This window comes from Plecotus auritus (genome assembly GCF_963455305.1).
Source record: "Plecotus auritus genome assembly, chromosome: 1".
Classification (NCBI taxonomy): domain Eukaryota; kingdom Metazoa; phylum Chordata; class Mammalia; order Chiroptera; family Vespertilionidae; genus Plecotus; species Plecotus auritus.
Window position 1 is genome coordinate 79,886,061 of NC_137770.1, and position 25,590 is coordinate 79,911,650.

At 44.6% G+C, this 25,590-nt stretch overlaps 2 protein-coding genes across 4 annotated transcripts in view; one reads left to right on the plus strand and one right to left on the minus strand.

Annotated features, from left to right (window-relative positions):
* The window catches only part of RYR3 (ryanodine receptor 3), a 547,436-nt gene extending 536,309 nt beyond the window's left edge, over positions 1-11,127 (plus strand). For all 3 annotated transcript variants that reach the window (XM_080659255.1, XM_080659256.1, XM_080659257.1), the window contains 6 exons: positions 3,247-3,381; positions 4,882-5,038; positions 6,179-6,243; positions 6,722-6,822; positions 9,132-9,183; positions 10,089-11,127. In XM_080659255.1, the coding sequence (XP_080515381.1) occupies positions 3,247-3,381; positions 4,882-5,038; positions 6,179-6,243; positions 6,722-6,822; positions 9,132-9,183; positions 10,089-10,184 (606 nt within the window). In that variant the 3' untranslated portion in view covers positions 10,185-11,127. The remainder of the gene's footprint in view (positions 1-3,246; positions 3,382-4,881; positions 5,039-6,178; positions 6,244-6,721; positions 6,823-9,131; positions 9,184-10,088) is intronic.
* A 103-nt stretch (positions 11,128-11,230) lies between these two features.
* The window catches only part of AVEN (apoptosis and caspase activation inhibitor), a 192,016-nt gene continuing 177,656 nt past the window's right edge, over positions 11,231-25,590 (minus strand). The window contains exons 3-6 of the mRNA XM_080659120.1: positions 20,380-20,450; positions 16,138-16,233; positions 12,440-12,803; positions 11,231-11,656 (exon numbers count right to left, since the gene is read on the minus strand). Of these exons, the coding sequence (XP_080515246.1) occupies positions 11,541-11,656; positions 12,440-12,803; positions 16,138-16,233; positions 20,380-20,450 (647 nt within the window). The 3' untranslated portion in view covers positions 11,231-11,540. The remainder of the gene's footprint in view (positions 11,657-12,439; positions 12,804-16,137; positions 16,234-20,379; positions 20,451-25,590) is intronic.

Below are 25,590 nucleotides of genomic sequence, written 5' to 3' on the forward strand. Positions count from 1 at the left end.
TGTTTATGTATAAAAAGCTGAGTTAATATAGATATACTAGTACAGTGGTCGGCAAACTCATTAGTCAACAGAGCCAAATATCAACAGTACAACGATTGAAATTTCTTTTGAGAGCCAAATTTTTCAAACTTAAACTTCTTCTAATACCACTTCTTCAAAATAGACTCGCCCAGGCTGTGGTATTTTGTGGAAGAGCCACACTCAAGGGGCCAAAGAGCTGCATGTGGCTCACGAGCCGCAGTTTGCCGACCACTGTACTAGTATATCTATATACAGATTAATATAGTAAATGTTAAAAGACATGTATCTATATCGCCATTGTCATATCCACTCTTACCAATCAATATCCAGTCTGTCTTGGACAATATTGTCAGGGTGAACCCTTGATTAAAATCCTCTAATGGCTGTTTCTGTAAACAAACTCAGACCCTTTAGCATTCCATCTGCATTAAGTGTAATTCCATGAATGATACTTGTCCCCTCACACCTCTAAACCTTTGTAGGAGGAGAGAAGAAGGAAGTCAAACTGTGCCCAGTTTGGTGCAGCCATTTTGGAAAACAGTATGGCGGTTCTTTACAAAATTAAATCTAGAACTGCCATGTGATCCAGCAATACCACTTCTGGGTATATATGCAAAGGAAATGAAATCAGTAATATCTTGAAAGAAAGCTACACCCCCACATTCACTACAGCACTATTCTAAATAGTCAAGATATGGAAACAACCTAAGTGTCCATCAATGGAAGAACATAAAGAAAATGTGATATATACATGCATGCAATGAAATATTATTCAGCCATAAAAAAGGAAATGCTGCCATTTGTAATAGCATGGATGAGCCTTGAGAACATTAAGCTAAATGAAATAAGCCAAACATAGAAAGACAAATACTGTATTATATCACTTATATGTGGAGTCTAAAAAAAGTTGAGCTTATAGAACCAAAGAGTAAAATAGTGTTTACCAGGGGCTAGGGGGTCAGGGAAATGGGGAGATGTTGGTCAAAGGGTATGAACTTCCAGTTATAAGAGAAATAAGTTCTTGGCATCTAATGTAAAGCAAGGTGATTTATAGTTAAAAATACTGTACCATATATTTAAAATTTGCTGAGAGTAGATCTTAGTGTTCTTATCACACACACAGAGAGAAATGATAACTATATGAGGTGATGGATATATTAATTACCTTGATTTGATCTTCATTTTACAATGTATAGATATATTAAATCATCAGGTTGCACACCTTAATACAAGCAGAAAAAACCCAAGTTGACCTTTGTTCTAAAATGAAAAGTGCTAGGTCATCAGGTATTAATTAGGGTATATTAGATCATTCAGTATTTCTTCTAGGCTTCTGGTAGTCACAACAGTCAATATGTCTAGTTTGGGTTGGTGATAAAGAAGAATGGAGAAAGCTAGAGATAGAAATTTGCTGCCACATACAAGAAGCTGAAGTTTGGGGAGGTAATAACAGAAACTATGATAGAGAAGTTGGCTTAGAGTTGAATGCTTACTTACAGGTTCCTGGGAGAAGGCATTATGTATTTTAACATGGGCATCTTGGGAAGTTTGATCCTATAAAGGTGGTGTTTCCCGGTGTGGCCTGTGGAATGCCAGTTCAGTATGTTCTTTCGGAATTACTCAGATATTGAACTTCAGTTTTTATTGATTTGACTTACTGGCATTAAGACTGTAACTTAAATGGAAAGTTTAAACAGTGAATTTTTTATATGGCCTTGCTGAATACACTCTGGCAAGCTTTTCTGTTTTAATGTGCCCATCTTGTACCATGGGCAAGTACTGTGACAGGCTCACAACTACTTTGTAAGGTAGATGTTATGCTCACATGGCAAGTAAGAGAATTGAGGCTCAGAGAGGCCGTGTCTCTCCCAATACCGCGCAGCTGCTAAGTGGCACAACTAGCTTCTTTCTTCCTTAGTGCAGTGGTCGGCAAACTCATTAGTCAACAGAGCCAAATATCAACAGTACAACGATTGAAATTTCTTTTGAGAGCCAAATTTTTCAAACTTAAACTTCTTCTAACGCCACTTCTTCAAAATAGACTCGCCCAGGCCGTAGTATTTTGTGGAAGAGCCACACTCAAGGGGCCAAAGAGCCGCATGTGGCTCGCGAGCCACAGTTTGCCGACCATGGCCTTAGTGCAAAGCTCGGGCTCTTTCTGTTTTTCTAAAACCAGCTGGTTCTGTAAAGCCTGCTATCGGAGTTAGGTAGCTTATTATTCATTGTTCAAGAAATCCCTGTAGATGTCTCTGCTACTTATCTTAGCGCTCATGCCCACCCATTACATAGCTCCTTGAGGACAGAGACATTAACTTATTGATTCTCAGAGTTCCTGCTCAGCACCTAGTCCCTCGTGTAGGCCAGATGGGCAGGTCCTGTGTGCTCCTTGTTTGTAGAACCTCCTAACACCGGGAAATGAACATGCCCTACGACCCCTGCAGAGGTCCTGGGCAGATATCTTGGTTATGAAAAATGTCACTTTACTCAACCATCATAAATAATTCACATAGTAACTTCAAAGCTGTGACAATTATCCAGTCCATGGTTATTTATGAAACAGTGTAAAGTAGGGCCACCTGCCAGTCCAAAGAACCTTTCGTTTCTCCAGAAGCAGCGTTAAAGTAGAAGCTGCATCATGAAGCTTCAGGTTTCTGCTCTCGCTGTAATAAAACTAGGTAACCCTCTCCCTGGCACCTTCGCTGTCCGATCCTGACATCCCTAGTTCACACCGGCCCCCAGGTATCAGTCTGCACCGGCGTAGGGGGCTTAACCAACAGACATGTCCTCTCAGTTTTGGAGGTGGGAAGTCCAGGCCAAGGTGTGGACTCTCACCTGGCTGCCCTCTTGCTGCTCTTCCACTTGCTCATCCCCTATGTACATGCAGACATCTGCTGCCTCTATGTCCTAATCTCTTCTTCCCATACGGACACCAGATAGATTGGAGGAGGGCCACTCTGCCAGGCTCGTTTAAATGCAGTTACTTCTTTAAAGGCTCTACCTCCACAGTCACATTCTGAGGTTTTGGAGGTAAAGGCTTCAATATATGAATTTGGGGGAGACAATTTAGTCCATAACACCCCGTCATTACTCTTTTCTCCCAATAGCCTGTTTCTATCTACGATCTCCTGTCCCCCGCTCGGCCTCACCCTCCTGTTTCCTTGGCCTCACCCAGGAACATCTCAAGGTGGAGAAGACCCACCTCCTTTCCTTCTCTCTCCCCCGCAGCTGGTTCTGACCGTGGGTCTCCTGGCCGTGGTGGTTTACCTCTACACCGTGGTGGCTTTCAACTTCTTCCGCAAGTTCTACAACAAGAGTGAGGACGACGACGAGCCCGACATGAAGTGTGACGACATGATGACGGTGAGAGCCCACTCAGGCCCCTAGTCACTTGTCGCGTTAGGAAAGGGCTGGGGGTGGTCTGGGGAACTACAAGCGGTAGAGTTACAGAGCAGAATATAGATGTCACGTTCTCAGGGGAAAGTGTCCCAGAGAGACAGTAGTGATGGAGTTTCCTGAGCACTCACCTGAGGCTTGTGGAAGAGCAGCTCAGCTAGGAGCAGGTCACTGTATTTGTTTGTGGCAATGTTCTGAATACTTGTATCTAATTCATAGAAGGCAAGCTTTTGACTCTGTCTCTGAGAGCAGAGTCCCATGAATCTGGTGCCCAATTTATTTCCCCAAGCCAGAGCGGGTTCTTTTTTTAAAAAAAAATATTTTTATTGATTTCAGAGAGGAAGGGAGAGGGAGAGATAGAAATATCAATGATAAGAGAGAATCCTTGATCGGCTGCCTCCTGCACGCCCCCTACTGGGGACCAAGCCCGCAACCCAGGCATGTGCCCTTAGATGGAATCGAACCCAGGACCCTTCAGTCCACAGGCCGACGCTCCATCCACTAAGCCAAACTGGCGAGGGCCAGCGTGGGTTCTTTCACCACCATAGTCTGAAAAAACCTAACAGCAGTAGGATCAGGTGGGCATTCGCAGTGAGAGACCCTGGTGGGCAAGAAGGGCATGGCTCAGGGTGAGCAAGCACAGCTGCAGTAGCAAGTCTAGAGGTTCCTGGTGACCAGATGTCCAGTTAAGAACGTGAGGCAGGGACGGGTGACAGTGAACTGCCCCAGCCTGTGGTCATTTTTCTAGAAAAATGGGTCAGACTTCTTGGTTATAAATTCTCCTATGCTTTCTTTGGGGCAGGGCGGGGAGATGGGGAAACTCATGTGACAGCAACACTACAGTGGCCAGAGCACTGGTGTGACCAATCTCTGTGCTGCCCCTGGCTTTTTATTTACCAGTTGTAAGTCTGCCTTTTCCTCTGGACCTAACCCATCCAGGCAGGAGGAGGGGCAGGAGGCAGATGAAGGGCGCCCTGCTCTGAGAGCTGGAGCCCAGAGAGAGGGAAAGTCTATTCTCTCAGATGCTACGGAAATCCCGCCCCTCCCAGGGGTAAGGGGGATGCAGAAGATTAGAAGGGGCCTCTTCCCAGAGGCTGGAGCCCAGCACCCTTACAATTAAATGAGGGGAAACTCATACCTGGTATATGCCATACTCATCGGGTTTAAAGGTCTTTTAACTTATGCATGTCTTAAATGAATTCTCTTGTATGTATCAAAAAGTTCAAAACTTTTTAAAATATCAGCAAAAAATGTCATTTAAAGGCTACATGTAACAACACTCTTACCAAACTGGCTGGAGGGTGCAGTGGAGAGCAGTGAGCAGCAGGAATACTGATATCGTTGACGGGCACCCTTCCCCTGGCTCAGGGCTGACATTCATTGATCTAATTAAATGAATGATCTGATCATCTTGCTAAAAACAACTCTGCAACTTGTATTTGAATTGACATTATTTTTCTTGCCTAGTGTTACCTATTCCACATGTACGTGGGAGTGAGAGCTGGAGGTGGCATTGGCGATGAGATTGAAGATCCCGCTGGGGATCCTTATGAAATGTACCGCATTGTCTTCGACATCACCTTTTTCTTCTTTGTCATTGTCATCTTGCTGGCCATCATTCAAGGTATGTTTGCCAGTTACATTAATTATGAACAGGGCTTAATCTAGTTCTCTCTACCATCCTGCATCTACAGCCTCGTTTTATAGAGAGAGGCTTATGCACTCATTTGTTAATTCAACATTTATTGAGCATCTACTATGTATGAGGCCTTGCCCACATAGAAAGCCAAAGATCCACCCAGGCACTGATATAGGCTTACCTCCTTTTATTGGGTTTTACACAATAAAAGGTTGCATTTATTTTTACAAATTGAAATCAAGGCCTTCTACCAGTAAAAAAGATTACGACACTTCATTACGGCTCACCGTACCACAGTGCTCTGGGACAAAACCCGCAAATCTCCGAGGTTTGCCTATACGAGAAACTTGAGAATCCTTACAGAGGGCCACTCCTGCCACTCCCCACTCTAAAGTGACCATTACCTGCTTGTCCTACTTCCTAGAGGTCCTGGGTCTAGCCTTGGCCCACAGCCTCCTGACTCCTGGGGACTGGGAGAGGAGCTATGAAAGTGTGACACGTTTTCTCTTCTTTTGGGGAAGGGATACTGAGATTTAGCCAATGCTGGTCAGGAATTAGAGGAATGGGATGACTTTAGTTGAAGTCATGGTGCGTTATGGTACCTGCAAGACGTGCAGGCGTTGGGGCTAATACGTAGTTAGCTAGCTGTAATAGGTCTTTCAAGGAACAAGTCAGGAATGAAATAACGTAAGACATGTAAAATAATAAAAACAACAGAAATGAGGCCCATCATGGTGGTCAAAGATGTTGGTGCAGAAGTTTCCCAGCAAGAGAAGCAAAGAAACTGAGGAGAAACCCTGCGTCAGGTGCTAGAAGGCAGAGAGCTCCGCAGGAGACAGAAAAGAGAGGAGCCAAACAGGAGGGAGGGGCTGGCGGAGAGGAAAGTGTTTCTAGGAGGAGGGAGTAGTTAGCACATATTGCAGGAAGGTGAGGTGAGAGGAAGAATATTTAGCCAGGATGCAGCATTTAAAAACAAGCACTGTTTTTTCCTGAGTATGTTTTCTCTGAATAAGCTTGATGATTTACTTTACAAAACAAAGTGGCCTGTGCCATTCCCTCTATCATTCCTCTACCCTAAACAGATTATTTAAAACACTTTATCTGTCTTTATATTTAAAATCCCAGGTCTTATTATTGATGCTTTTGGAGAGTTGAGAGACCAGCAGGAACAAGTACGAGAAGATATGGAGGTAATGTTCTTCTAAGTATTCATTCCGACTCTAGTTCTGTATCTCACAGCCAGCCATAGGCAGAATTACCAATAAAATGTGTTTTCCATTCCTGTCCTCTTCTGGGTGCCTACCTACCAGCTCTAGGCACTTAGTGCTCCACCCTCTGTGTTCTACACTATCCCATCTGCTCCACCTGCTGCCTTCACCACGTCCCATGCTTGGGGCAGGAGCAAGTATCCTCAGCTAGCTAGGAGCTAAGTGTGTGTGGCACCAGGGCAGTGGTCGGCAAACTCATTAGTCAACAGAGCGACAAACCGTGGCTCGCGAGCCGCGGTTTGCCGACCACTGCACTAGGGAGTGGATGACTAAGTGCCTGAAGCATCTGAGAGAGAAATACCTTTCAGTGTCTCAATTCAAGCAGATATCATCGCCCTTTTCCCACCTGCCTGTAATGTCACGCCTGCTAATACCTTTACTGCCTCTGTTATTTTTCTAGACTAAATGTTTCATCTGTGGGATTGGCAATGACTACTTTGACACAACCCCTCATGGTTTTGAAACACACACATTACAAGAGCACAACTTAGCCAACTACTTGTGAGTACTCTTGGTCGATAGGGGTGACGGGGTGGGAGAGAAGTGGTAGAGTAATGCCAACAGTCATTTAGTTCAGTCTCTGTTGATGCCGTTTCCTCCCGTTTCTCTGAGAAATAGTGGCAATTAGGCAAGAAGGCCCAGGAGCCCGTGTCCTTGTGCATGCACCCTGCCTCCCATGTTTCATAGATGTGTGTTATGGACTGTTCCTGCTCTGAGCGGAGGTCAATCCCGCAATCCATCTCAAGGTCACATAACTCCAGCAATGTTTTTCCTTTGCTGGAATTTTCCTATCCCAATACAAACTTTTAAAATTCTAGACAAAGACTAAAGTCTGTGGCTGCATTTTTACTTACAGCCATTGCCCTGCTTCTTCCTCTCCCTCCCACCCCTCACATTTGCTCTCGTCAAGGTGGCCTTCGGTCCACATGGTGCTGGGTTCTGTAGTGAGTTTTCAGTCCTCACCATGTCCTCCTCTCCTGGTGACACATGGGCTCCATGAGGTTTGGGGACATTTTCACACTGCTCTATCCCAGCACCTCAGGTAAAGTATTCACTCCAGAACAAGTTATTCAGAGCCTATGATGTTCTGTGAACTGCCTGTGAAACATAACTTACAGAATTTATAGACAATACAGATTTCCTGATAATTCCGATTCTCTAGGTGATCATTTACAAGAAAAGAAAAAAGAAAAAACAACAACAACACTGCTGGGGTTGGCTCCCTGGCCTAGCCCTTCCCCTCTGAGTCCACATTATATTTAGAAAATCCTAAACTTTCTTTAAGATGGAACAGGTGTAGCCTTTGGGAAAGGTGTTATTGTCAAAGAGTCAACAGTTTAAGAATTTCTTAAGACAAAAACACAAATTTTTAAACATTAACTTTGGCATGCCTTCCCTCAAGTCTGGGTAGTCAACCTTGTTCGTTCTCATTAAGAGAGTTTGCATCTTATTGGAGGGGGGTCCGGTGGATGTCCTTCTATGAAAGGTGAGCGCACGGTCACATGTCGGGACCAGTGAATAGAGAAGAGAGGAAGAGCATGATGGTACCTGGGCTGGTACCCCTTCTATATCTTCCACTAGCCTTCTATATTATAACAGTCTATTTCTCTCTCTGTGCCTCTAGCAGAGAGCTTGAGGGGAAAGAACCCATCTTATTCATGTTTAAACTCCACCCGCCCCCCCCTCGACCCAAATGGTGCTTTCTCAAATAAAAGTGCCTAAGTCTCCAACAAGGTCAGATACTGGCCATGCCTTGTTTCTTAGTGTGATAAACAAAGAAGAAGGAAACTAATATGTGTTTATAGCCTCTACTGTGGGCCACAATCTGAAGCTATAAACTCAGGGGACCCTGAGAAAACTCAAAATCTGGGTTTAGCTCTCTTCACCCTCCGAAGAGAGTTATTTCTACTTTCTCTTCCTCACCGAGAGCTGTCTTTTTCCTGAAGGGCACGAGACCGACTCCTCTGGCAGCTGTCTCTGAGGCCGTGTAATGAAAGCTGAGCGCCCGGCCTCCCGGGATGCTTGTGTGTTCCAGACAGACCCAAACCTCAGACACTCGCAGCTGAGCAAGTGAAACCACCTTGGCATTGCTCAGTTGTCTGTAACAAAAACAAAACTGTATTTCTGAAAGAATCGGGGCAACTTAAATATTTTCCAAAAATCCCGTATCCTTAAGACACCATATACTGGTAATTTTAATTCTACATTCTTTTTTTAAAAATATATTTTATTGATTTTTTACAGAGAGGAAGGGAGATAGTTAGAAACATCGATGAGAGAGAACTATCGATCAGCTGTCTCCTGCACACTCCCTACTGGGGATGTGCCCACAACCAAGGTACATGCCCTTGACCGGAATCGAACCTGGGACCCCTCAGTCCGCAGGCCGACGCTCTATCCACCCAGCCAAACAGGCTAGAGCATCTTATGTCACGATGAATAGGTGTACTGAAAATTATGCGGGAAGAGTTTGGGATACCACTTCATTGCTTGAATTAGGATATTTTTAAACAATAAAATGGTAGTGAAGATGCTTCCTCACAAGGGATCTTAGTTTAAGCTCTGGGGACGGTAAAAAGGGATCTCTTCTTATAAAAAGGCTAATTTTAACATCATCATCAGAAAATGACGGTTTGAGTCTGTGCCACATTTGCCCAATTCAGAAAGGCCTAGTGGACAGCATGATACTAAAAAGCATATTTGAACTCTTCCTCTGGTTCCTTTAATTAAGTAAATGAAACTAGGCTTCCTAACGGAAGTATCTAACATTGTCTTTTCCTCATTTATTATACCTTGTTTCCTCGTTCCAGGTTCTTCCTGATGTATTTGATTAACAAAGATGAAACAGAGCACACGGGTCAGGTGAGGGGAAAAGTCTAATTAAGCATCACACCCCCCACAGCAGCACTTCCTTTGCCTAAGTGTCAAGAATCGGCTGAGCACAAGCTATTTGACGGAGACAGGTGATCCCATCAGCATCCATGCTGTTCCCCACTGCTTTCTGCATCACTCCACCATGACTTAAGAAGCCAGAATTCTAAAGCAATTCCATTCTATTCCAAAAGAGTCCTGGTTATCCTTCCAACAGACACTGACATTTTCCATGCCCTTCAGAGTTAAGGAGCTGGAGATTGGGAACATTACAGAGCAAAAGACAATGAGGAGCTGAGTGGGTGGTGAGAACAAAGAACAGGGGGAGCAGAGACAAATGCTGTGAGGATGGCATAAGAAAGATAATCTTGAGTGGGGGAAGGGGAGGCGTGGGTGTGAAAGTATGAATGAAGGTGTGTGTCAAAGGGATTCTATGATTGAATATGAGATGTAAAGACAGAGAACACAGGCAGAAGAGGCAGGTTACCAAGTTTTCAACCATCACTGGGTTTGTAGGAATTCTTCACAGCTCGAACATTTACGAGAGGGCAGCTGGTTTCCAGAGCTGGCTTTAATCTACCTAAGCCAGCCCTCCATGGTCCCCATCGTGCGTTCTTCTACCAATTACAAATTATGTGGAATCAGCCTATTGCTAATCTTTTAAGTAGTTTTATGTCAATCACTGAGCTGGTTTCTGTGTTCTGGAGGAGGAAATGGGAAGAAACCTCTTGCTGCCAAAATGGGCTGTGAATAGAACAAGAATGAATGCGCCAGTTGAGCCTCATATAAATCCACATCAATATTCCTAAAGGGAGACAAATAGAGCAAAAACAGAGTTTTCGAGCTTCAGCTTACTGTGTTTAAAAAGAAGTACCTTTCCCCCCTGATTATTTCAGGAATCGTATGTCTGGAAGATGTACCAAGAAAGGTGTTGGGATTTCTTCCCAGCTGGTGACTGCTTTCGGAAACAATATGAGGATCAGCTTGGATAAACCTGAATGAAAGAAACTCCCCGAGTCTGGACTGTCAACTTAAAGTGAAATTAAAATCCTCTTTTACACTTCATATGCAACATTTTTGAAAGGTGACATTTTCTAAATGCCTCCCTTACATCAAGAAATTGTTTGTTAAAAAAAATCTGTGTAAAAACAACCCCAAAAAGAAGCCACCAAAAAAAAAAAAAAAATCTCTGTGATATTTTGGAATTGATTGGACTCTTTGTGCCTAATGGACAAACCCTGTGGGAGATAACCTTTCAAAATGTTAAATCAAGGACTCTAGTTGAATGCCTTCAAGATTTTCAGTTCTAATGTAACGTGTTTGTCAGGATGGCAGCATTGAGAAAGGGACTAGAAGTATGAAGGCTTGGATGCTTAATACATGAAATTTTAAACACTTGAATGCCACATGACAATATCCACGAGTGACTCATGATCTGAACTACAAAAAATCATTTTAACTGCAGTCTAATTTTTCCCGTGGTACTTACTAGTGAATGTACCCAGAATCACTTGAAAAGCTTTAGCCAGTTAAAGAAATAGAAAACAGAAAAAACAACACTTTGTCGACACTGAAATATCGATTAAGTGCCTTAAAACCTCTTTAGATATAGCTATGCAAGTTTTTTATGTTTATGTTCCAGATGGACAGTCCCATTAAATAATTGTGTTGATATTCTGTCTTACTTTAAGAAACTGCACTTGAAGGTTATTCATATAATTTTTCTCTCAGTAACAGCTTGTCGATTGCTGTTATTAGAAGAAAAGTACTGTACTGAAAACTCAGAAAAATCTCAATCTTATGCCAAATTGAGTAATGCTTTATGGTCCCTCGTAAGTAGTGGAGCCACTATGTTTAGGTGAATCTTAAGTAAAATGAAGTGCCCACTGCAATAAAGTGATATGTGCCAATCCGTGGTTTGGCCTCTTGTAATTCACCACCTCTGGATGATTCTACAACCACACTGTGGCTGCTGGGAAAGGGACATGAGACAAACGGAACTCCTAAGCCCCTTCACAAAGAGAAAAAACACTCCACAGACCAGCATTGGTTTATTTGGCCAAATGCATGCCCTGTTGGCTTGCTCTCTTCTCTTCAGCAGCAGCACTTGCTGTGCTGGAAACAAGCGCATCTCCGCCCTTCCTGAGTCTGAGATGACTAAGTCAGAGAAAAATGCCCCGAGCCTCATAAATGTATTACTGTGGCTGTTGTCAAACACACAGGCAGGTGTGCACTGTGTGAGCTGATGGAACACACTGGCGCGGGGCAAGCTCGTAAACCAGCTGCTCTCAAGGACAGCCATGGGCCCAGCCTTACACGTCAGGCATGTTTTTTCTTTCTCTTTTCCGTTAGGAAATCATACTGTCCAACCAGTCTTCAAGCTCTTCCTCGGTAACGTTTTTGGATGTGCTTGGTTGCTCGGGTTCCACAATCTTTTCTTCCGCCACAGATGGTTCTGCAAGAACTAGGGAAATAAAGGCAATGTTAACAACTTCACATTAGTCCCAAGACAGAGGGCGACAGCTTCCCTGGGCGTTGTTCCATGATATAATTCAGCCATAATTATTACTTTGCTTAAAGCAAGGGGAAACATTCCATTATTGTTCCTACTCCCTAAGAAGACACAATAATACCTAAACAAATTAATAGGGTAGAAATGTGCTCCTCTATTCATTCTCAAGTTGAATTTCACAGTTCACTAGTTTATTAAAAAAACCAACGCTCAGTTTTCTGTGTACTATTGTAGCAATCCTGGAAAGTATTAAGGCTCTTGAATGCTGGGGCCTCGCCTTGGGCCTCTCCACATCAGATGCGCCACCGCCTCATGGAACACTCACAAATAAGAAAGTGTTCTTCTCTTGTAAAGAACAAGATCAAAACAGTAAAACGAAGGAAGAGCTGGTTAACTGGGCTGTTCAGACAGTTGATTAAAAGGTCTGCTGCCACACAGCTGAGGGCTACAAATATCTCAAGGCCAGTTTACAGTTCACATTCAATTCGCAGCCCCATATTTAACACTGCGATCAGGCAGGTAGCAGCTCGGGGAGCCGCATATCAAGGGAGGAATGTTGTCAGAAAGATCAGGTTGGGGGAAGCGGAGATGTGAGCACGGAAATAGATATCAGTGGACGACGCCAGAGTGATGTCAGATACCAATGGAGATGTGTGTGGATGTGACACGGGTGAGGCTGTTCTCATAAAAGCACAGAATCAAGAAGATGGATAGGGAATAAAATGAAAACCGTACCTTTTTCTTCTTGAGCCACCACCTCCCCATCTTCCTCAGATTCCAGGTCCTGGGGCATCTGGTCTGGTAAGGTGTTCGCTCCCGCTTTTGCAGGCGCATCTAAACTAAGCAGCAGATCTAATTCTTCTTCCAGGTGGTCCGCTGCTGCCTGCAGTGGGGAAGCGGGTTCCTGGGAGCCCTCTGAAGGGCCTGGTCTGGGGCTAGCTTTACCCAGGGACCCGGGGCAGCCAGCAGGTGCAGATTTCAGCTCAGACACGGACCCCTTTCCTCCAGGCCCCAGGGGCCCCCTTAACGGCATGCCTAGTCCCTTGCCTTCATCGTTTCTCTTTGGTTTCACCTGAGGAAGCTCTAAAGGAAGGGCGGTCTGAAAGAGAAGCATAATAACCGAGTTGAAAATGTGAGTTCTGTGCCATTTGCTCAAGCAGAAACAGAAGCTAAGGAAGCCTCAAACTGCCTTAGAATCGGAACAGGAAGTTCACAAAGGGTCTCCGGTGGGGGCCTGTCACAGTACCCTCCTTACTAACATGGAGTAAATGCGGGCGACCACACTGAAATATAACAGGGCTGCACTCCCCACTCAGCTCTGTGCTGACTAACTTGGAGTTGAAATCAAAAGGGCCATGTCTTCTATCAGGCCTGAGAAATCACAGTACCACAGGTCTACTGAAGGTACACTGAAGTCTGTGATGAGAGTTAAATTTAAACTCTAAAAAGGTGCAAGAGGTAACTAGCAAATCAGATCTGTTCACTGTACTTGAAAGCACTAATATAAAGGTGAAGAGGCAAATGGAATTAAAAAATGCCAGACGTGAAAGAAAAACATACTATTTGACTGCAATTGTAAAAAGCCAAAAGCAGGCAAAACTGATCTTTAGTATTAGCAGTCAAGACAGTGGTTTTAGGGAAACTGACTCAGGGCAGTGGGGAAACGGTGGCTTGAGCAGTGTGGGCAACATTCTTTGATTTGGATGCCAAGTCCATGGTAACTACTGCCTCTGCATGCACTCTTCTGTCTCTACGTTATCTATATGTATAAAAGCCTAAGCGACCATTACAACCAAACGACCGGTTGACTGGTCGCTATGATGTGCACTGACCACCAGGGGGCAGATGCTCAACACAGGAGCTGCCCCCTGGTGGTCAGTGCGCTCCCACAGCCAACCTCCTGTGGCCAGCCAACCTCCCACAGTCCCTCCCCCTGGCCAGCCGGCCCCAGTCAGCCCCAGTCAGGACTGAGTGAGACGGCCCTGATTGCCGGCCAGGCTGAGGGACCCCACCCATGCACAAATTCATGCACCGGGCCTCTAGTAATGTAATAAAAGGTAAAAACTTGCAGGTGATTGCAATGCAGAGCTAGGCTGAGAACAATGTCCTGCGGGAGGCCTGTGTGACCAACACGGCATCAGAGTGGATAGGTTCAGAATGAAGGTCGGCCACTATTGGCAGCACTGTCTCCTCTCTGGACATGTAAGCACCCTGAGCATATCCAATCTGCTAACAACTCTTCAGGCTTCTGACAGTATGACTACATGCACAAACGTAAATGTTCATATTGTCATTGTGCAGGACGAAGCCAGGATGTGGTCCTCTATTCCAGTCCAGGGATTTTTGTTTCCGGGTGTCTGGAATTGGACACCTGGTTTGGTTGTTTATTACCTCCCTGGGGGGCTCTGATGTAGAAACACAGTTGAGAATAACTGCTGTGCATCGTGGCACAGAAAGCAGCGGGGGGGATTTTAAAGCAAGTTAGCCTGGTTTTCCAAGTTACTGCAGTTATTACTTACCTTTACTCTAGCAGTGGTTCTCAACCTTTCTAATGCCGCAACCCTTTAATACAGTTCCTCGTGTTGTGGTGACCCCCAACCATAAAATTATTTTTGTTGCTACTTCATAACTGTAATTTTGCTACTGTTAATGAATCGTAATGTAAACACCTGTGTTTTCCGATGGTCTTAGGCTCTACAGCAGCGGTTCTCAACCTGTGGGTCGCTAGCAGGGTCGCCTAAGACCATCGGAAAACACAGATATTTACATTACGATTCATTAACAGTAGCAAAATTACAGTTATGAAGTAGCAACGAAAATAATTTTATGGTTGGGGGTCACCACAACATGAGGAACTGTATTAAAGGGTCGCGGCATTGGAAGGGTTGAGAACCACTGCCTAAGGCCTACCACCAACACATCCTTCACTTTCAAATGCTCACGACACTTCCCGTTTCTCTCCTGAGTCTGGGCCCCCATCACCTTCATCTCTGTGGTTCCCTGTGTGTTCTGTTTAACCATTCCTCATCATGTGGGACCAAACCAAACATGTCAGAACCCTGAACACCGGGACACCCAGCCTCTCCCAGTCACAACCCCAAATGCACCCCACATTCCTAAAGAACAGCGATTCCCATCAGAGTCCAGTGAAATCCCCTCTACTTCTCTGCCCCTACCTCTCCTCCAGCCCGGAATTCTACTTGCTGCCCTAAATGTGAAACTAGTGAGTGCAATAGAAACAGCATCACATTCAACTGAAGAGCAAAGTTAATCATTTTAGCTGCTGGGATTCTATTTAAAACTAGTACTACCCAGGGTTTCACTTTTTAAAAAAGTCAAGCGAGCCACAATTAAATTCTGAAACTCCTTATATACAGTCCTTTCCTCTCAATCGTCATCTTACAGGAACACCTTCCCAATTTCTATTTCCAGCCCTTAATTCTGAACTATAAATCTCTATGTCTATTTGACTTCTATTTTCACTTTGATATCTCAGAGGCACAAATCCCTAATATCCCAACCTCACCCCTCCTGGTCCCACCTAGCAGTGTTGCACACGCTGGGGAAAAATCTAGAATAATTCTTTGCCTGCTCTCTCTCCATTTCAGTCATTCACTGAGTCCTCTTAGTTTTTCTTTGTAAGTACCTCTTAGAAAACTCCAATTCTGTGCCACCTCTACCGTCATCACCCTTTCCAAGCTACAGCATTACTCGCCTGGACCCGTTCGACAGCCTCCTAACTTGTGTCCCCTCTTCTCCTCTCCTCTTGTAAGCGAGGATTAACCAATAAACACGCCCACCCCAACCCCTTGGCCCACGTGCCGTCCACAGCCAGCACGCTCTTGCTAGTGTCAGCAGTAGCAGTGCTGTTAATCAGATCCTTGTCTAAATTCCAACTCAAATGGCCTTCTACCTTGGATCTCAGCTTATCTATCCCTTCCTCAGAAAACCCATTCCTAATCGCAGCAGAGTAGATCAGGTTCACTGTTATATAATCCCACAGTACACTGTGCTAACCCTTCCTAGCAGTTATCACGATTTGTACTTTTGTGTGATAATCTGTTTAATACTCACCTTTCCCAATAGATTAAGCCCCACAAGGGCAGGAACCATGTCTGTCAACTCAACCACTGCATCCTTAGTACCAAACATAAATATTGTACCAGCCAGACTTTATACTTTTACATTTCATTCAACTCCATTACATCTGAATCTTTAAAATGTTTCAACTATAAAATGTAAAAAAAAAAAAAAAAAAATCTTTAAAAAATTAACTCATTCTCCCTTAAAACTTTACGAAGTGCTACCTGATACAAAACCCTCAGCTTCATAAAAGGCAAGGCTGAGTCTGAGACATCCTCCAGGGGTTATTTTTCACTCTTCTTCTCCTGCCCTAACCCACACCAGCTCGAAGATGCCATCAGGGTTCTTACCTGGACCAACTCAGCAGCAACATTGAGTCGGAGGGAGAGAGGCAGTTCTTGAAGGGCTTGAACCAGTGACTCACAGTCCACATAAAATGCTGAATTCTATAAATAAATAAGAAAGAAACATAGATCACACATATACATATATATTCCTGATGATTATTACATGTGACCTTCTAGAAATGAAAGAGAAGACGAAAGTGACTGTAAATAAATCTCCCCCCTGGAGTTACTTTAGCTGGGAGTAAGTCAGATCATAGATCGCACTTGATATGGTTATGTCTATCATCTCCGCATTAAGATGAGCAGAACCAAGCGCCACCTTTCTAAGCCACAGCTCACGCCGCCGGAGCAGCAGCGGGGAGTGCGCACCCCACCATCAGGAATGCACGATAACCTGGAAATCGGACACTCTTGGACTTACTGGCAAACTGAAAGAAAGAAAAATTAGCATTCCGTGGACTCTAAGTGGACCCTCAAATGCAGGTGCTGAGTCTCAGGAGAGGGGGCAAGAGCTGTCTGGGCAGAAAGATGGGTTGAGAGGCACGGCCCAAGGAGCCCGTGAGGTACCTGCTAACAAGAAAGCAGAGGATGGAAACTCACCCTCGAGCAGGCAGCGTGCTGTGTATGGCCAACACTAAAAGCTTCCCATTCATACCATACAATGACCTCCCAAATTGAGTATTTGAAAAAGCATTCCAGATTATCGCCTGGCTTACCAACAGTATAGCAGCTGCTCTCGGAGCCCTGGCAGCCAACAGAAGGGAAAAACTAGAAGGCGGTTACAATGACCTCACATTAGAGGCAAACATCACTGACCACCTCATCTACCAAGGACAGCACAGGCCCAGCTGGAAGCACGTCTTATTCTGTCATCACCGACTTCAAGTTAGAGAAAATCCAGCGCTCCTCTATCCAGTCTAACCTCGATCCCACCGCAGGAATGTCTCGGACAGAGGAGTTTATGATGGAAATACTCCATCATTCCTGCTGTGCTCAAGAAGGGCCCCGAAATGAAACCCAGACCCACTCAAACCCTAATCCCCACCACGGCACACGGATTGAAAGAAACAAGGTGGCTTTTCAACACCCTGCTGAAATTTTCCGAAGATGGCTGGCTTATTAAGGAAGCAGCAACGCTGGCAGCAGCAATTGGGGCCCCTAGTCCTGGGGAAAAGGAATTTACATTTAAATCTTAAAAAAAGTATTTGGGGAACAGGATGGAGGTAAGGAAGCCCTGATGAGAAAGTGAGAAACTCAGTAGGTGTCAGCCCTTCCTCAGCCCTGAACTCAGCACCCACGTGCTCTAATCACACCCAGCATGGCCAAGCTCCTGTTTTCCAGTTTGGAGAAACTCTCTCAACCCACTAGTAAGGTGTGATCCTGAATGCTTAACACCTGGGTCAGTCAGCAAATTACGACCTGGAAATCTCACCCTCCCCACAGCCAAGGGGTCTGCAAAGTCACACAGGTAGACCCCCTTCGTTCAGCCTACAAAGAGTGAGAACTTGCCCTCTACAACCTGCTGCTCTCAGCTCTCTGGAGAACCACTGAGACGTGCTGGGTCTGGCTAAAAGTATCCAAACTTCCTCTGCCCTCTTTTGCATCACGTGCAGCATGACTGTAAGGTGCATCATAAACAATGAGGAGTCTGTGAGACGACCACACAGAGATACGGGGACGGCCTGCTGTGCTTGTGAGCTGCGTTCTGAACATTGGGCATTTGGCTATGTTTGCTACTGGAATGTCTCCTCCCCCCACATTTCTAATTCCCACCGTCACCCAAGGCCCAGCTGACACTGTCCCACCTCCATGATGCCCAAGACACTTCGAGCCACCAGGGTGATTGCTCCTCATCTCCTTGCAGGAGTCCTGGAGACAGGAGCCTGCCATCAAATACCACTGTAACACTTTCCCCCCTAAAGGGCTAAAGCTGACGGCCTTAGATATAAAGTGGGATGAAGTAAATTGTATAAAGTGTGAACTTTAAAATAGGTTTAATTGGAATAATAACCATGAATTAGCTTTAAAATAATTCACAGGTTTTTTTGCCTGGAGAGCGCAGTCCCCATACCTACTTGGCCAACTCTGATGGTCACTCGCAGCTGGAATCACAGCCTGGTCTGCAATGGGACACCCTGGTGTCTTCTCTCCTGCACAATCCTTGCTGGCAGAGGGGAGCAGCCCAACTCAGACAATCCCCCCACCCCCACCCCCACCTCTGCCCCCAGTGTGCACAGAAGTCTGTCTCGGGTGTGAGAATCTAATCCTGCAGCTCCTCTCTGTCCAGGAACCTCATTATGCTCCGAGTCTCTGAGTCTGTGTAAAGGTACAGTACTTGGTGAGAAAAGAACCTGCTAGAAATTCCACTTTGCAGCTTTAAAAAAAGTCCAGAACTGCTTTCCTTTAGTTCCGCTCTTCTTCCTTTCCAAGAGCAGTCACCATAGCCTTTCCTCAGCCCAGCACACCTTCCTCAGGAGCTAAAGCACTGACCACATTCGTGTGGGACTCAGGGACCCCAGTCTGGGGAGCTTTCCAGACACAGATTCTCAGCCTCGCTCAGAACCAGAGTCTGGAGGGGCACCTGGGGGCTACACCTTTAGAAGCCAGGCTCAGGAACCACTGCATCTGGCCCAGCAAGCACTCAACACTCGCTCAGGGAAGCTCTGCTGAACAAGTCATTATTATGTCAACAAAAATGAAAGACGGAATAGGGAAAAAAATGATCTTAAAAAACAGATCTATATTTTCACCCAAAGAAGTTCTCCTCCCGCCCTTCCCCTCCACACATGTCCCACAATGTCCAAAGGAAAGACATGAAAATCCCACTCATGGACCTAAGGGGAAACTCCCTATAGTGACGGAGCCAGGAAGGCTAAGCACCAACCCTGGTGCCAGGCCACCGTCTCTGTCAGCCTGCACCTGAGCCACGAAGAAGCGAAGGCAAGTCAGCAGGAGGGTGCGGGTCCCTCTCCTATAACGATGTCCTCTGAGGACCTAACTTGACTCGGATGGTTGGAGCATCATCCCATGCACCAAAAGGTCGATTCCTGGTCAGGGCACATACTAGTACCTAGGTTGTGACTTCACTCCCCAGTCAGGGCACGTGCGGGAAGCAACCGATCCATGTTTCTGTCTCGCATCTCTCCACCTCCCTCACTCCTTTTCTCTCTCTAAAAATCAATTTTAAAAAAACATAAAAGGAATCAAAGTGAGTTGTTTGGTTTTCACCACATTCGTCAATGACCTTAGTTTGTGATTTCAACTTGTCCTTGAACTCTAAACTGTATCTTATGTATATGCCCAAAGAGGCTGAAACAAATACAAATATTTTTAACTCCCAACTTTTTATATAATACATACTCTCTGCAAAGTTACAGGCAGTACTTTTACAGTAACTTCCATCTCCTCAATTTGTATAAGACAGTGTCCATCCCAAACAACTAATACAACACCAACCCGGACATAAAACGAGCCGCCTACAGTGCGTGCACTGAGCTGGCAGCAGAATGGGGAGGAGGGTGCCTTACCGTTGGGCTTTGGTCTGCCGCTCAGCCACCTGTCTGAGGCTGTGGACAGACTGTCTAATCACTGAGGGTCTAATCAGAGTACATAACAAGCCACCAACAATTCTCTGTGCATCTTAAAGGCGTGAAAATATCTATTACCTTTCATATGAAAAAATCAGTGAAATCGTGCATGAAAAAATAATCAAAATTCCTAAGGAGGAAAACATAGCATGAGCACAAAGCAAATAAAATATCTGGGCTTTATGGATTCACTGAAAGACATATATGATATTTGTTCTTATTTTATAGCTTTATTCACCTAATTCTGGAAGAAGAGTTATTTAAAGCTATAAAGTAAAGGATTTTTCTCAACATCAAAAACAATGTGGAGGGAAAATTAATTTTCAACCCTGAGAGGAATTTTCAGAAATGGGAAAGAAGGAAGCCCAAATGGCAAAGTAGTCCACTAAAAATCATGACTCTCAGCTTCCTCCTTTGCAACCTAGTCTGTGAGACAGTCACACAGATGGGAAGTATAAAGGTGAACTCTAGCTCCAAGGACCTGTAAAATGTGAGCTCCCTGAAAATGTTCTGAGCAACTGAGGTAACTGAGGTAAACTGTCCATGAATTACTAAAGTTTTTCCTACATGTAGACTCTAGCTCAACAATAATATTAGAGGTGTTAGTTTCCAGTCTTGAAAAGAGCCAACCCACCACATTCAACACAAACCATCTTACCTGCTTTGGACATGAAGCTTCACCATCCCACTCTTTCTCCTCAGCAAACCGGAACTGTGAGAATGAGTCCCCTAGAAATATAAAAAACATACAACTTTATAGAAAAGCCCAAGAAAAACGCTCAGTTCTCTAAACTCCCCTTGCAGGATGGGATGAAAGTGCCATTTCTGAAGAGCCAACCATCCTGAACTCAGTGGTACAATGGAAGGCTCTGGCTTCCACGTCATTGCACAGCAGCCTGTGCATGGTGTGCACATGAAATAGTGTTAGAACCTGCACTTACTGCTCCATTCAGCTCTCAGTAAGCCACTATCCTACATGCTCACTGAGAGACAACAAGACAGTTCAGGCTATCTACCCATATTTAGCATATTTCATCTGCTTAAGGCAAGCAAGGAAACTAATATTTATGATTTGGGGGGTGGGCACAGCAGAAAAGGAAGGAGAAAAATAGGACTGAAGGATAGAGCAATTCTAGCCTGATCCACAATATGAAACTTAAAATCTCTCTCTGAGGTGAGGTTATGAACCTCTATCATCATTCCAAAAATCACCTGCTTAGAATGACAAATGCAAGACGAAACTCAAAGAATGTGTCTTAGATTAGTTAATGTGAATCATGATACAGTGAACTCTCAGAATAAAGGAAAACGAACATGTAAGATCAACGTAAGTGCATGAAAGATGATCCTGTACAGCGAGCTTTGACATAGGCTTATTCTGTAAGTGTACTTATCCTATTATTTGCATTAAAAACAGCTAATTTATAAATGAAGAATTATTTCTCTGCCTAGCTTTCAGAATCCTCCAAAATGTGGTCCTGCCTCATTAAGCCACTTCCTATTTCTTCAGACTTTTTGTTCCAGAATCTGCCTTTTTCACATTCCAAACATACTTCATATTCCATTCTATTCTCATTTCTTTTTTAATCCATCTCTCCTGTCTGGAGACCTACACACTTCTGCCCATTTATATTCTATTTATCCTTCAAGAACTCAGGTCCAGCCCACTTCTTCCTCCAGTGACCCAGCACTGACTGCCAAGGGGGCTGCAGATCAGGCCTGAAGAGAGGCCTGGAGAGAGAAGCAGGGTCTGATCCGTAGCCTCCATGGCAGCTATTGATCAGCCCTTACCTCTCTCTTTCTCTCGGGGCCTGGCCAGCAGCCACGCCTCTCTTTCTCTCAGGACTCCACTGGGGCTGCAGGTTAGCCCTGCCTCTCTGATTAGGCTCGTTGACAGGCCCAGAGACGCTGACTGGCATAGAAACTGACCAATCAGAACCAAATCTGGGTGAAGTGCGAGGAGCCAATGGCTGCCTAGGAGGCAGAGCTTTTGATGCTGACTGGCATAAAAACCAACCATCAGAACCAAATCTGGGTGAAGTGCAAGGAGCCAATGGCTGCCTAGGAGGTGGAGCTTTTGATGCTGACTGGCATAGAAACCAACCAATCAGAACCTAATCTGAGTGAACTGCAAAGGCAGAACCTAATGTGGGGGCTGAGGAGGGGTTTTAAGGGCAACAGCTGTTTGGTGTAAGGTGTAAGAAAGCGGTTCAATTTTTTAATGACTGGTTTGGCAGTATAGTGCATATTGCTGGCTATCAGTCCAGATATAGGGATTATGTATTTTTGCCTGCCAAGAGCATCTCCTCCTGCTGAAAAAGGCTCCCCCCCATCCTATCCTATATAATCCTATCCTATATAATCTATCCTATCCTATCCTATATAATCTATCTATACTAATAAAAGGGTAATATGCTAATTAGACCAGGTCGACTGGCCATCTTCCGGACTTCCGACTTCATTCTGGACAAAGCCATGGTGGTGGGGGCTGAGGCAGAGGCAGTTAGGGGCGATCAGGCTGGCAGGGGAGGGCAGTTGGGGGTGAGATCAGGCCGGCAGGAGAGGGCAGTTGGGGGCGAGATCAGGCCGGCAGGGGAGGGCAGTTGGGGGCAACCAGGCTGGCAGGGGAGGGCAGTTGGGAGGGCGAGATCAGGCCAACAGGGGAGGGCAGTTAGGGGTGATCAGGCAGGCAGAGGCAGTTGGCGGCAAGATCAGGCTGGCAGGGGAGAGCAGTTGTGGGCGAGATCAGGCAGGTAGGCAGAGGCAGTTAGGAGCGATCAGGCATGCAGGCAGAGAGGTGAGCAGTTAGGAGCCAGCGGTCCCAGATTGTGAGAGGGATGTCCCCGATTGGAGAGGGTGCCGGCTGGGCTGAGGAAACCGTCCCCATGCACGAATTTCGTGCACTGGGCCACTAGTATCTATATATATATAAAAGCCTAAGCAACCGAACAACTGAACGACAGGTCAACCAGTCGCTATGGTGCACACTGACCACCAGGGGGCAGATGCTCAATGCAGGAGCTGCCCCCTGGTGGTCAGTGTGCTCCTACAGCCAACCTCCTGCGGTCCCTCCTTCCAGCCAGCTGGCCCCTGATGGTCCAGATCAGAACCTCCTGCAGCCCCTCCCCCCGGATGGCTGGCCCCAATGAACCCGATTGAAACCTCCCGTGGCCAACCTCCCACGGCCCCTCCCCCTGGCCAACCTCCCATGGCCCTGATCAGCCTCGATCACCAGCCAGGCCAAGGGACCCCATCCATGCACGAATTCATGCACCGGGCCTCTAGTATATATATAAAAGCCTAAGCAACTGTTACGACCGAACAACCAGTTGACCAGTCACTATGACGCACACTGACCACCAGAGGGCAGACACTCAATGCAGGAGCTGCCCCTGGTGGTCAGTGTGCTCCCACAGCCAACCTCCCATGGTCCCTCCCCCGTGGCCGGCCAAACTGCCCCACCCCCGGCCAGCCAACCTCCTGCAGCCCTTCCCCACCCCCCCTGCCAACCTCCCGTGGCTCCCCCCTTGGCCAGCCAGCCAACCTCCCATGGCCCCTTGATCGCTGGCCAGGCCGAGGGACCCCACTTGTGCACGAATTCATGCACCAGGCCTCTAGTATATATGTAATAAATAATAAATGAATAAATTAAAAATCAAGAAATTAAAAATTAATCTGGCTACCTGATATCAATCTATACTACAAGGCTATAATAATAAAAACTGTATGGGACTGGCATAAAAATAGATCAATGGTACAAAAGAGAGAGCCCATAAATAAACCCACACTATATGGCAAATTACTATATGACAAAGGAGGCAAGAACATACAATGGGATAAAGATAATCAATTCAATAAATGCTGGGAAATTTGTAAAGATAAGTGCAAAAAAAAAAAAGAAACTAGACTACTTTCTTACACCATATACAAGAACAGACTCAAAATGAATGAAAGACTTAAATGTAAGACATGAAACCATAAAACTCCTAGAAGAAAACATAGGCAGTAAAACCTCTGACATTTCTCTTAGCAACATTTTTATGATATATCTCCTCAGGCAAACAAAAGAAAAAATAAACAAATGGGACTAAATCAAATTAAAAAGATTCTATAGAGCAAAGAAACCATCAACAAAAGGGAAAAAAACCTACTGAATGGGAGAGAATATTCACCAATGATACATCTGATAAGGGGTTTATATCCAAAATTTCTAAAAAACCCAAACTATTCAACATGAAAAATATCCAATTAAAAATGGGCGGCCAACCTGAATAGACACTTCTCCAAAGAGGGCATACAGATGACCAATAGACATATGAAAAGATGCTCAACATCACTAATCATCAGAGAGATGCAAGTTAAAACCAGTGAGATATCACTTCACACATGATAGAATGACTGTCATCAATAAATCAACGAACAACAAGGTGAAAATGTGTAGAAAAGACAACCTTCAGGCACTGCTGGTGAAAAGGCAGACTAGTGCAGCAACTATGAAAAACAGTACTGAGGTTCCTCAAAAAATTCAAAATGGAACTGCTGTATGACCCAGCAATTCCACTTTTGGGAATATATCCAAAGAGACCCAAAACATTAATTCGAAAAGATACATGCACCCCTATGTTCACTGCAGCATTATTTACAATAGCCAAGATCTGAAAGCAACCCAAGTGCCCGACAATAGATCGGTGGATAAAAAGGTTATAGTACCTATATTCAATGGAATATTACTCAGCCATAAAAAAGAAGGAAAAAAGAATTAAATCTTACCATTTGTAACAACATGGATAGATATAGAGGACATTATGCTAAGTAAAATATAAAGACAAATACAATATAATTTCACTTATATGTGGAATCATAAAGAATAAAATAAACAAAATAGAAACAGACTCATAGATACAGAGAGCAGACTGATGGGTGCCAGAGGGGAGAAGGGTTGGGAAATTGGGTGAAAAAGATAAAGGAATTGAGAAGTATAAACTGGTAGTTACAAAATAGTCACAGGATGTAACTTTAGTACAGGATAGGGAATATAATCAATAATTCTGTAATAAGTCTGTATGGTGCCAGCTTGGTTCTCGAAATATTGAGGGGGGAACACTTTGTAAAGTTATGATTGTCTAACAATTATACAGTCCACTTGAAACTAATACAAATAATAATAAATATAAACTGTAATCAAAAAATAAAAAATTTTATAAAGAAATTGAAAATGGCAAAATCAGAGGTATTCTTTTGAAAAATCAATCCAGACTATTTTTAAAACTTAACCAAATAGCTTATTTTTGACATTCCTGAACTTCTATATTATAAATGATCCTATGATTGCACAAATTACTATAATACTAGTATGTAATCAGCAATGCAAACAAGGCATTTAATATCTGAATATGTACTTTCAAATACAGGTAAGATTCCAACAATGGCTAAATAGCTTGTTGCAAACTAATCTTCTTGCTAAGAACTAGGAACACGGGGCCAAAAAAAAAAAAAAAAAAAAAAAAGAAATAATCTATCTGCAGACATTAGAGAGCTACCATAGCAGTGAGGACGTAAGGGACAAAGGTCTAGAGAGAGAAGAAAAGCACAAGGAGGTAAGTCTAATATTTAGAGCTGCTTTTTCCTTTGAGGCATTTGTTAATTTCCAAAGCGGGGGTGGAGGATGCTGAGAGAATGAAAAACTGAGCATAACCAGAAAGGTTGTGAAGCTGCAGAGACCTTCTGCCAGCCTTATGGCATTGGGCAAACAAAAACTGCAGTTCAGGGCCTATGAAAGAGAGTCTTAAAAAATCAGGGCTTTCACATGTGAGACCCCTGACAACTACATCTTACAATAGGGACGACGTAGGAATAGGCCAGCCCCCAC